The sequence below is a fragment of the Oxyura jamaicensis genome, chromosome 5 (assembly GCF_011077185.1).
Source record: "Oxyura jamaicensis isolate SHBP4307 breed ruddy duck chromosome 5, BPBGC_Ojam_1.0, whole genome shotgun sequence".
NCBI classification, from domain to species: Eukaryota; Metazoa; Chordata; class Aves; order Anseriformes; family Anatidae; genus Oxyura; species Oxyura jamaicensis.
In genome coordinates this window covers 59,891,351-59,904,140 of record NC_048897.1, presented here as the reverse complement: position 1 = coordinate 59,904,140, position 12,790 = coordinate 59,891,351, and the positions used below count along the sequence as shown (strand labels likewise).

At 37.1% G+C, this 12,790-nt stretch overlaps 1 protein-coding gene across 13 annotated transcripts in view; it reads right to left on the bottom strand.

Moving 5' to 3' along the window:
* Positions 1 to 457: 457 nt before the first annotated feature.
* SOX6 (SRY-box transcription factor 6) overlaps positions 458 to 12,790 on the bottom strand; it is a 383,784-nt gene continuing 371,451 nt past the window's right edge. For 9 of the 13 annotated variants that reach the window (XM_035328699.1, XM_035328705.1, XM_035328703.1 and 6 more), the window contains one exon: positions 461 to 7,386. In XM_035328699.1, the coding sequence (XP_035184590.1) occupies positions 7,083 to 7,386 (304 nt within the window). In that variant the 3' untranslated portion in view covers positions 461 to 7,082. Of the gene's footprint in view, positions 7,387 to 12,790 lie in introns of all 13 variants that reach the window. The other 4 variants (XM_035328701.1, XM_035328711.1, XM_035328713.1 and 1 more) reach the window with 1 other exon arrangement.

The window sequence follows — 12,790 nt, the reverse complement described above, 5'->3', positions numbered from 1 at the left end:
ATATGGCAACTACAGGGTTTTTTTGTTGTCAAGTTTGGTTAGTTTGTTTAATGTTATACGCGGGTGGAAAAGGGAAGGCAAAGAAAGAAGGAACATGAGAACAGTTTTGTCTCATTTCTACTCAATAAAAATCCTACTGAGATTATGTTGCTACCAACAGCACTTTCTGCTTACAAAACCAGCGGTGCCCAGTGAATATTATCAAATTAAGTTGGTTATCATGCATGTCTTTTGCAGCATATGGTGTTAATGGATGTCAGAGGCTGATAAATGCCTTCGTAGAATATAAAGGCATGGGGAAAACCTAAGAGCTGGAGGATTTCAGTTGCTGAATTTAAAGGAGGCCAGCTGAATGGGCCTAGTTGCATTTTCCTTTCCATCAGCTCCTCACAGTCAATTTTTAATGCAAACTTCAAGGGAATAATAAAGGATGCATAGAAGAAGTCACACACACATCTCATAAAACAAAATTTATCTTTAATTTGTAAGTGTCAACAGCAGTACAAAAGATGGAGTGATGGTGAATAGATTAAGGGTAGAGAGGACAGTCTTGAGGTAAATGAGCATAAATAGGCAGTCTTATAGACACTCCCCTGAGGGGTCTAAACCCCTGTCATGGCATATACTGAATCACCCAAAGATGACATGTTTAACATATCAGGAAAGCACCTTGTGCAAAAAAAAAAAAAAAAAAAAAAAAAAAAAATACCCCCCCACCCGAAACATGTAGGTAAGGTGCCAACGTACACCGGAACATACTGTATATGGACAGTGTCTTTCAATTTTGTCTTTTCCATTAATAACTGAGGCAGAGGAGGAGAAGACTCTTAAAAGTACCACTGAAAGATTATTTAATATTTAATTTACCTCACGTCAATACTGCACAACAAAATTCAAGAAGTCTGTTTATGCAATGAAGCAGAGCTAAGAATAACTATTCTCTTTTTTGTTGTTGTTGAGAACAGATTATTTTTCTCAATATCCTTAGCAAACTTTTTTCTTTCTCTTTTTTTTTTTTTTCTTCCTGTATCAAGAGGAGAGTGTGAGATGTGATGGCAACCTTTTAAGTTCATTTAAAAACTTTACACTGGACTGTACAAGATTTTTTTGATAAACTATTTACATTTTCAGACTTTAAAACATATTCAAAGCAGCAATAGACACTAGTTTTTCCTCTACACGCCCAAATAATTACCGGCCATGGGCCCAGGTAGGTACCTGCATTGTATATAGAATTTCTACAAAGAAAACCTGCCTGTTAAATTAGCCAGTGGGTGCCCAACAAGCAGCCCTCGCCATCAAGAGCTGCACCCACAGTGTTGCTATAGGAATCAAAGCATAGTACCTTGACAAGAGAGTCTCAGTTGTCCCAACAGCTCTACACAAACTTTACAATTTGAAACAGCAGCTAGCATGTCAGTCCAGCATGTCAGTGAATTGTGCTGATTAAATTAACATAGAGTACAATCTCACAATATACATCACAAACAAATTACAATGTCAGGAAATAAGAGTTACAGTAAGATAAGTTATGTAGTAACAGCTTATAAGCTTGTCTTAATGTAATAAAAAAATTTGTACATGGGAAATACAATAATGAATGAACATAAATGCTAAGCATTCTAGTTTGCTACAAGCTGAAGAAGGGTACAAGAAAAAAAAAAAAAAAACAACATTGCTTTCTAGAAAGCAAAAAACAAATGACAAAGGAAGACAAACGGAGAATGCACACTAGCAGGTCTGCAATGTGCAGCATACAAACAGTTAAATATTTGCACATTCCCCATACTCCAAGAGCACCAAGGACCTCACTTGTGGTTTTTAGAAAGCGGAAATTACAAAGCAAGCCATGTCACTAAGTTGCTTTATAGCTTTCATATTGCCATAAATACCAATTTGATAAGTTTTCCTTTAGCCTGGTTCACCCCACCCCACCCCCTTTTTACCCAGCGTGTGAAATCTCAGAATACTTCTTTGTCACCATTTCCAACAAATCTAGTGCTTAGAAAAGGGTGATGGATTAAAATGAAATATATTTGCATAAACATATATCTTTTTTTTCCTTCTGTAGTAGTACATTACAGTATATCAAAAATGTAGTTTGATTCGAGAAAAATCACGTTAATGGGTTATTTAAAAAATCGGTTTGGGGGAAGTTGTTTTTTAAAGCAAAAAAGTGTTTTGTAAAAGATCAGATGAGGTCATATAACATTATTCTTTTAAAAGAACATGCTTAAGTGCCAACTTGAATCTAAAAAAGCATGCAAAACTCAGAGGGCCCAAGCCCATTCATCAACGTCTCAGAAAAACATGAAGAACTCTATCATACATTCTGCTGGCCGCATCTCCAGCGCAGCTGTTCGCACTGTGGACCGGTTCAGCAAAGATTACCCTGCTGAACACAAGCACTTTACTGGTCCTCGTGACCACCACAGAAGTACTGACGTGCTTAAAAGTGATCGGGTAGGTGCGTGTTTTGCTGGGGGAGGGTGGGAGTGTTAATCCCGTAGTATGTTTTGCTAGGAAATGATTTTTGAAACGTCACGTCATTGATATGACCCAAAACTGAATCCGGAAAGCCAACCCCGCGAGAGGACCATGGTTCTGATGGCACTGGGAGGTGGTTGTGTTTACGCTCGGAGCAGTATCTGTCCTCCGCTGACTGCTGTACGCTTTGCAATGCCGTTGTTTGCTTTGCGTTCCCAACCTGGAGCAATCCCGTTTTTGCCCTCCCCCTTGCCTCACGCTGCACCTGAGTGCACTGATTCAGGAGCACTCTGTGATCCCGTGTATTCCCAGCGGGCAGTTGCACAAACTAACTGGTGACGCCCAAGCACACGTGCCGACCAGAACTGGGCCATTTCATCTGAGTCATTCCTCCACATAAACCTGAGCCCTGTTTTTATCAAACATGAAGTGAACTATTCTAGCTGGTATCAGACTGTTTCAGGAGTGTTCTCTTGGAAATAAGTATTTGCTAATTTTCCAAAAAGAATATATATTGTATCTGTTAATTAAATAAACTGTTTGTTCACAGAGAAAATAGTATTACTATATTTTTGCATTCCCTGAATGGAGTTGGTGTTTTTTTTTCAGTCAGTGTTATTAAGGGGGGCTTAAACACAACAGTTAAAAAGCAGCTCCATACGTCCTCTTTATATTTTGTGGGAACTTGTTTTGCCCAGTATTATAGCCTAATATGACAGAAGTATGATTTAGTTAACGTAGAAAATAAAGGTTTGATATTACTAAGTCTCGATTGCATTGCAAGGACCATCTTAGTCATGACAATCTTTCCAGGAATATGCTTTTGACTTCCAAATGCCATTCTTGTTAAGAATTAAAATATTAATTCAGTTTTACTTGGATTCAGAAAACAAACTGTTGTTTCCTATCAGCTGTATCAGAAACTTGGCATGTTTAATGTATCAACTTTCTAAGAAAGGAAAAAGTATTCTGTGTTTGTGGGATAGGCTATCAAAAACCAGTGAGAGCACAAGTGAGGCAACTTGCTGTCCCAGCTACAGGTCCACAATACTGCGCTCACACTGCGGGTGGAAATTCAGCATCTACATGAGGTACAGTGACTTGTCAGCATTTAATATGGACCAACATACACTGATATAGAACAAAAGTAAATACATAACTTATACTTCACTAAGTATCCATGAACAAAAAATAAAATTCTATTTCCTATGTTATATTTACACAATTTAAAAAAAATCTAAAATGAGATGGTAATTTCATCAAAAACTTTGTTTTGAGCTCCGATTAATAAAGTAAAAATGGTGTTTTTTATCCTTATGATTGTCCTTCCTTGATTTCTACTGACATTTTAGAGCCAATGTCGGCTAATAAATAGAATAAAATGCTCATATGCACAATTCAGATTCAAATATGTTCCTCCCACTTCCCCAGCCAATAAACGCAATTTTACCAGCTGGCGATTCCTGAACAGCCAGTCATTTTCAAGAATGTGGCTTTAACACAGAGAGCATCAGCACTGAGGCAGGGCTGGAGCTAAAACAAAGTGTTCATACATACATGTATTTTGCATAAATAAATGAAATAACAAGACATAAAAAATGACTCAAATCCGGCAACTGTGAGGCAGGCCCACACGAGTCGAAACAGATGACTTTTGTTCATGTAGTTTTCGTACAACAGTTTCACATTAGTCAGAAGTGATAAAAAATACCATTTATATCCAGTGCTTATAACACTTACGAAACAACATCTGTGAGTGTGTGTTTTTTTGTACTACAAGCAAAATCAAGTTTCAGTCCTAAAGAACAGTCCTTTGTTCTCCACAAGCCTGCAGAATATTATTTTGGCATGGTCATAAAATTTAAAAAAAAATTAACCAACTAATCTAAATGTTTGCCTCTGTGCAAAAAAATAATTACATAAAATACAATGCTAGCAATACAGCATTCTACCGATGCAACAAAACCAGAAAAAAAAAAGAGAGAGCAAGAGAGAAGTGACATGGGGGGAGGGAGAGATACTTCTAACAGAAGAATTATGTAAGACATTAATAAATAGTCTTTTTTTTTTTTTTCTTTTTAAGGAAATAATGATACCCTCCCCCCAATCTGAGCTGAATGTATTAAAAACAGTTCAAATTACCAAGCAACTGTAAGAACAAAACCCACTTTCTATCAGTACCTTAGCCAGCTTAAAGAGGGCGCTCACCAGCTAACGACACAGCGTATGCCTTTCAAGTCTTGGCTAGACCAGTTTATTGCTTATGAGACGTGGACTCAGAACACATTTAAATAAATATTTAAAATATAGCATCTTGCTCCAAATTACAAAATGGTCAGAGAATCTGACCGTTGTGTTTCTATGTCATTATCTTTATATATTCTGTAAACTGAACAATCTTTGTTTTGGGGTTGTTCTCGCACATCTAAATATGATCAGGGGCAACAATGGCTCGCTCTGCTCTAAGAGGTATTACTGGGGCTATGAAGAAAATGACAGCTCCTGATACAGCATCTTGTCCTTCCACCTCACATGAACTTCTGCAAGATAGCACAACAGCATGAGGATGACCAGCATTAGTACTATACTTCATTGTCTGGGCCTTAAACAAAGCCCGTTTGGCTCTGGGGGAAGATTCCCACAGATTTCGAGAAGAGCTGCTCTAGGCCCGCTCACACCTCTCAGCCTGAATCTGAATTGATCGTCGACCTGCTGAACATAGCCAATTCAAACTAAAAGCTGAGGGTGTTGAGGAGTTTCAGCACATGTATTCACTAGGCCCACTTGATCTGCATATTATATACAGTGATGTATTTATGAACATGAGCAGAATGCGAGGGAAAAAAATAAAGGCAATTTCTTAGACATTTCTGAACATTAAAAAACTCTCCATCTTTCAATCTCACTCTTGTATATTTCCCAGAATTTTCTCTAGCAATTGCATTGTTTCCAGTAGTAATACAATTTTTAAAAAAAAAATAGTTTGTGTAGCACCTTACATCCAAAGATCCCAAAGCACTTGACAAACATGCATCAAGATCTGGCTCGCATTCCCACATGACTAGTATTCAATAAATATTTTTGATGCACCGTATGCCCCGCTTTGCAAGCCAGATATTTTTGTGGCCTTCCCTCCCCCACTGGGAGTCTCACATATAAATCACTGCATAAATACTCAAGGTAGCAGGTAGTTCCTTCAGGTGACAACAGGAAGGTGAGGTGTGGAGCCATGATTCACTGCAGGATTCTACAGGCCCTAAAAATTCATCACGGTGGACTCTACGTGCAATTTGGATTTTACATCAGCCTTTGCTGTCCATCTAAGTATAGAGGTTTCTAACTATAAACACAAAGTTTAGGAGTATTTGTACTGTATGTACATATATAAGTACTCTATTTTGCATTATATAAAGCTGAGTGTTTACAAGTGCTCCTTGAACATATAGTGTTATGGAAACAACTGAATTTCTCATTCATAAATGTCATATTCATTTTAGTAGCAGGTGCGCTTTTATTTTCATATACCTGTGTAATTCAGGGGAAGAGAAAGAAAGCACTCTTTAAAATATCAATAAGGAATTGTAAGTGTAATGCCACCAACAGTACTTTTAAAAATAAATATTAAGTATTTGGACCCTTGACATTCTGGAATGAATAAATTATTTAAGAGAAAATGTGTTAAGACTGAATGCAAGGGTTAAAAGCAAAGGGGTAAAGAATGTAGTCAGAGGTGGCCTCACACTGCTAAGACAGGCCTGTCCATAGCTGGTGATCGCTCTTTTGTGCTTACTTAAAATTTCACACTAATGGCATCAAGAGGCAAAAGCAATTGGGCACATGCACTATGGCAACCATGTTCACTACTTAAGAATATCCTGTCTCCAGATTCCTGAGTACTTTACCATTTTCTGGAAAAAAAAATTAGGTTTTATATATATATATTTTTAAGATGCCAAAGGATTGTCTAAGACTTTACAGTGTCTCCTTTAAGACTTTTTTTTTAAATGTTAAGATTCAAAAGTTATGAAAAGTTTGGCACATCAGAAGTTCAGCTATACATATGGAAAAAAAATGGAATTCAGAGACGATTTTTTAAAGATGAGCTATGATGCACAGATGTGCACACTTGCGGACTTGTTCTGTTTCACAATATGAAATCTGCAGTTTTTGTTTTCTAAAATAATCCAGAATAAAAACACATTCACAACCTGTAGGCTGGCACAGCATACCTGAGTGAGAATGTATAACCCCCATCTAAAACAGTAACTTAAACCTTTATCAGCATCCAAAAGGTAAAAGACAAAAGGTAAGACTTGTAAGACAGCTATCGATTCATATAACTTTTCAAGTCCTGATGTCTGATATTTAATATATGTCTTCATCTAAATTAAAAAAAAAATAAAACAAAACAAAAAAAGTTCATGAAAAATTAGGGAAACAATCTGTCTCACACGTTAAGAAACATTTAAGACCATTCTGCTGATGTAACTGTAGGAGCCACACATGCATGCAGGCTCTTTAAGAACTTTTTGTTCAAAAAAAAAATCCAAAAAAACCCCAAGTGAGTCTGAGTACTTTAATTCTGTGAACACTCCTCAGTTGGCACTGACTGCCTCATGGGCTTCATTTTCGCTACTATAGTCTGATTTGGGATCATCCTCATAGTCCTCGTACATTTCTATTTCATCCTCTCCGTTTATCATTTCATTTCCAGCAAGGCTTCCGCTGTCCGTCTTCATACCGTAAGTGCTCTGAATGACGGGGATGCTGGGCTCAGGGCTGGCAGAGGTGCTCGAGCAATCCGATGTCATCTGAGGCGATGGTGTGGTAGTTGCCATGGTAATAGCACCAGGATAGACAACCCCCGTTCCCGTGGTGATTGGAATTTGAGGCTGTTGTCTGGAAGGAAAAGCAAGATGGGAACGTGATTACCTCTGTTCAGAGGAGGGATGCCTTTCTGCAAGTCCAACTCAAAGCGGTGATTTCCTACAAGGGCTGCATGCATTCGTCTGGGGTTCACAGTCTGGTCCTGTACGGTATTGGTTCACCTGAGCTCCCCCCAGGTGCAACTGGAGAGTAAACTGTTTAGTAACTACCAGAATTTGATTTGTTCATGTATTTTGTGTGTTTATTTAAACCATACTGCAAAGTAGCACTTGGACAGAGATCTTCAAAAGACTTTAGACGCCTGTGTGATACCTAACTGCTGCAACAGACATCCGGTGTCCAAAATCTACATCCTCCAAACTCCTGACAAGAGCTTTTGTTTTGTGTCTGTTATGATGGGACCTCAAATTACCTGTAAGTGCTTAAATGGCATGCAGGTGACTAAGTAACATCGTCTATCTTTCTGTAAGGATGTCATTTACTATTGCTAAGTGCTAGATTTACGATTTACTAACTGTTAGATAGACTCCTACATCACTTAGAAATACTTTTGATATTTTATTTCTGGCTCTTGATTTTTATTCAAATCCATGATCAGAATGCCATTTGTTCTTTGGGATTTGGGACTGAGCTTTTGAAGCCAAGTACTTCAGAAAAAAAGAACAAGTGCTCTTTTTTGTGTAGTAATGAACAGTCTGCAGAAACCAAAACATTCCTGAGGATCCCATAGCAGATCTGATTCACTTTCACAATGCAAATACATGGAGAGACTCAATTAAGGGTGCACTGCCTCTGCTTTTGGTACATCTTAGCTGCTGATGTAGAACTTTGTACCATATAATGTCTTTTTTACGTTGTTAGTGATGTTTTTTAACATGCTGGATCAATACCACGATTTGACTAGAACTGGCTGCTATCACTGACAGTCAAGCAATTCAACAGATGCTTGATTATAGCATGTGCATAGTTCAACTGTTAAAAATGATGCGATGTCTCTTCTTACAATGATGTACATACATTCAACTGCTTTGAGTATAGGTCAGGCTGCTGAACTCCTTACATGGTCAAGCCTTTATTGGCTATGAATTAATTAAATCTACTTTTTACATCTGGATTAATTAATAACACTTCCCATATTTAAAGACACCTCCAAATACTTTTTTTTTTTTTTTGAACCATTACCTTTAGTAAAGGTGAGAGAAAAAGAAGGAATGTAACTTGTCCAGAGGAAGAGAACATCATACTTTAGATATTCCATACAAATTCCAGTACCAGAAATACTCCAGTGCTCTGGAAATTTCTGTTTTACTATTGACTGGTTATTGGATAGACATGTCTATTTTCATCTTGTATTTCAATGTCTCCCAACCTTCTTTAGAGCAATATTGACCAAGTATTAGAGATCCCTGTATTTTACAATTTTAGCAGAAGAAAGAGCGTCAGATGTGTTAGAATAGTCTAACAAATCTCTTACTTCCTGATCACTGTGTTACTCTATGCTAAAATTCAAAAGGAGATAAAAATACGCTTTGCATAAACCAGCCTCTCACAAATCTTTAATCAATAGCTAAATCAAGACACAAATAATGTACAACTTATTTACAAGACCCTAAATGTTAGGTCTTTATCATTCATTGACCAAATTCCAGGTTTGATAAATACCACACCACAGAGTTATTGGGAAACCAAAGTACTTCAGGTTTAGGAACCAACAGAGACAGTCAAATCATGAACAGTTTATGTAAGAGAATATTCAAATAGCATTATGTACTACCTTCATTGCTGGTACTGCTAGCCTGACTCTTACAGCCTCTGCACAGCTTGAGAAATTCAAACATCTGTTGTATAAGTATGGTACACCTGGCTAGCAGTGAGCAAAAACATCGTGGTAATTCATTTGACACAGTCATTATACTCCTGTTTGCAAATGATGATTTGCAGATGATTTACAAACAGCTAGGGATTTTTCACTAAATTTTCACTTTTTAAATGGTCTGAAGAATGTTCTGTGAAAACAATTTTCAGCCATTGCGTTTGCTTGCAAGTGATTTGCTGCAAACATCTTTCAAAACTTTATCCATAAAATTGAACACCTACCTCACATGGGAACGTTTCTGTTTTAAGACTGCATGTTGTCAGGCATATAAACTACTACTGTTAAAAAACCTACAGGTACCTCCTCCACAAACTTTTAGACACAGAAATTGTTCACATTAGTGACTGTTTCCACAAAGCAAAGGAAAAAGAAACCACACATGGTAACAGAAAAATTCTACATATTTGTCACTGAGCCATATACACTTAATTTTCTTCAATCTGTCTGTCCAACAACTGCTAGTTGTTCTGATATTTCTTAGAACAGATACATTAGCAAAACAAAAAATCCTTTGCTGTTCATCAAAGAACACCACAGGATCAATGCTAAAAGCTGTTTTGAGAAAAGTTGGTTTTACAACACTTCTGACTGGAGATGTAGAATATACTCAAGCATCTTTGAGTGCAAGCTGCTCTTTTGTTATAGATGATGTTAAGGATCAGAACCCTAGTTCCCCTCCCCCCTATTAGAAAAGTCCCCCCACCCCCCACTTTTTTTTTTTTTTTTAATAGCAATGTACTTTTATAAGCAGCAAGAAGGAAAAAAAATTGTTTAGGACAGGGCTGTGAGCTGTCTTGATATACTTAAGTTGTCAGAGTTAAGCTTTACACTAAGTTAGGAAATTCATATATTCTTTCAAATGTTTATCTAGTGAGCAAAACTTTTTTGCATATCCACATTTCAATGGGACGGGGTACATTTGTCTAAGTATGACCTATTTCAAAGTATAAAGGGAGTAGGTCATCTTAGCATAATGAAGCAGAATTTACAGAGTTGCCTTTTAATTAAGACTGCACTAAATACATGACAAATGATAGAGTGAATCTATCTGGTAAAGAACTTGATTGGTATAACAGAAAAGTTGAAGGCGTACTGAATTTGTCATTCATCAACACAGCTCTTTTTAGCATGTTAAACAAAAATCAAACGCAGTATGCATGCCTGCTGCAGAGTGGGTAATAACTGTGAGCTTTAAATTACTTCTATCTCACTACAGAATTGTAAACATGTGTTAACTGTACCACCTAAATGGGAAATGTCTCCTACTTGAACCCACTTGCTAGTGAAAATTTGCTATAGCACTTTAACATGGGCTACCACACATGCCCAGTAACTGGGCACCTACCTCTAACATGAGCCTTGATCATTTAGGGATGATAATGGTGTCACTGTAAATTCTGCTCAAGTCACTGCATTACATCCCAGAAAGCCATATTTTAAGGTATCAGAAACTCTATGGATTATATATGTTACTAGAGATGAGTGTTGTCATTTTTTAGTTAATTAAGTTCTACGGGGTTTGGCAGGGCAAAGAAGTCAAAGAACATATATTTTTAGTCTAACCATGCTCCTTCTGGAAAGGGAGAGTTGGAGTTTCTAATTTATTACTCTGGCCATTATATTTTCTTTTATTTGTAGTTCTTAAAGACATTCATTTTTGTAGTATATTTAATAACATTAAAGTCCACGTGTTTAATCATTGAATCTAGGCGGAGTTTTGCCTTTCAGAGGATCTTGAAGAGAGGACATGAAAACAACCTTTACCGAGAGCTACAGGTTACAACTCAGCTCAGTTGTACATCGTTACAGTGTCTGCTCAAGGATGTTTTCTGCCTGGCTGAGATTTCCAAAATCCAACAGTAATCTGCCTATCTCTTCAGATCTGTGAGCAATGGTGATGTATGGCTACATACCCTGGCTTCAAACCACTCCTGTCTCCCTCATCTCCTCTTTGCCAAGGAAATCCTCTGATGGCCAATTACTACAGGTCTCCTGCCTCTCTGCTCTGCCAGCACTGCTAACGTGTCCATCCAGCCTGGGGCCAAAGATCTGACCCAAAATAGTTAGGTAAATGTAAGAGAGGAGGTAACATGAAAATTCTCAGATCAATTGACCCGCTCACAGGTTTGTGGCATTAAAAGAACATTCTGCTTTTGAATTTTGCAACACTAGCTAAACATTTCAACTGGCAAATTACCATCGTTTTCTGATTCCTTCCCAACTATTTTCTGACAGCTGTTTAAATGACTGAAGCAAAATCGATTGCATTAAGGAAAATGCTTATATGCTACACAACCTTGAAACTTACATCTCCATAAGGAATGAAATAACAGTAAATCTCACAAAAGTACCCATTGTGTACTTACTTTCAGTTCAAGCTACAGGAATATAATATTACAGCTTTATTCAAAACTGTAGTCTAGCAACATTCAGACTACGTATGTGTACAGTAGTTATAAACACTATAAAGGCTTTATTCTAAACATTGTACACTGGTAAAACACACAAAAAATGTTACTGCTTACATCATTTTGCAAAGAAATGTATATATCACTCATATTTAAAGTGAACTAGATTAAAAATGACTGAGAATTGAATTATTTTTTGTAAGACAAGACAACAAAAGACAGACTCTTGACTTAAAATGTCTGAATTCAAGGCTTATGTATGTTCCATTTCTTTACTTTTACTTATGTGTTAGAAAAATTACAGTTGAAGATAAATTGTAAGTCACATAAATAGGAATTATTTCAGTTTATTGTCTGCCTAATTTGGAACAAAATTCATTCATGTAAGGATGCAATAGAAGGCCTATGCACACGTTCAATTCCTCTCTGTTACTTAAAATATTTGACAGCACATAGATTTTTTTGCTGGTCTATCTCCAAAGCATGAATTTCCTGCCCAATTTATTCCAAGAAATCTCCACTCTCACTCAGTTCTCTGGAAGTTTTTCTCCAAAAAAAAATGTGACCAGAGCCTTGCCATTCATTAGCTTATTTCTCTACTTTATTTTAAAGTTTCTCTGCTTTGTATATTGAGAATCATTAAACAATTTTTCTACGTCTTACAAATATTTATCAAAGAACGTGGCTCACTGAAGTCAGCAGCATGAGCTTTTTGCAACTTAGAAGTTTAAGCAGCATAAAACTCTTGTTTGTTTGTGGGGGTGTATTAATTATACACATGGGAGGATTATTCTGTGCTAGTCAATGGTTCCCCCAAAGGGATCTGCTAGAAATTAGCCCTTACTGGATTACTACAGCAATGTATGTACATTTGGTGTAAGAGAACACCAAACACAAATAAGAATTTTGTTGTTGTTGTTGTTGCTATTTGTAGATTGCTCTAGCTACCTGTCTGTCCTTCTATCTTTCTCTTCACATCTGACCTATTTATCTTTTTATTCTGTGAGGACAAGTTTTTGCCATTTTAGCATACCTGCTTTAGCACTCCCAACTTAATCAGTATGTTCTGGAAAGAAAGAGAAAAAAAAGAGAGGGAGGGAGGGAGGGAGGGAGGGAGGGAGGGAGGGAGGGA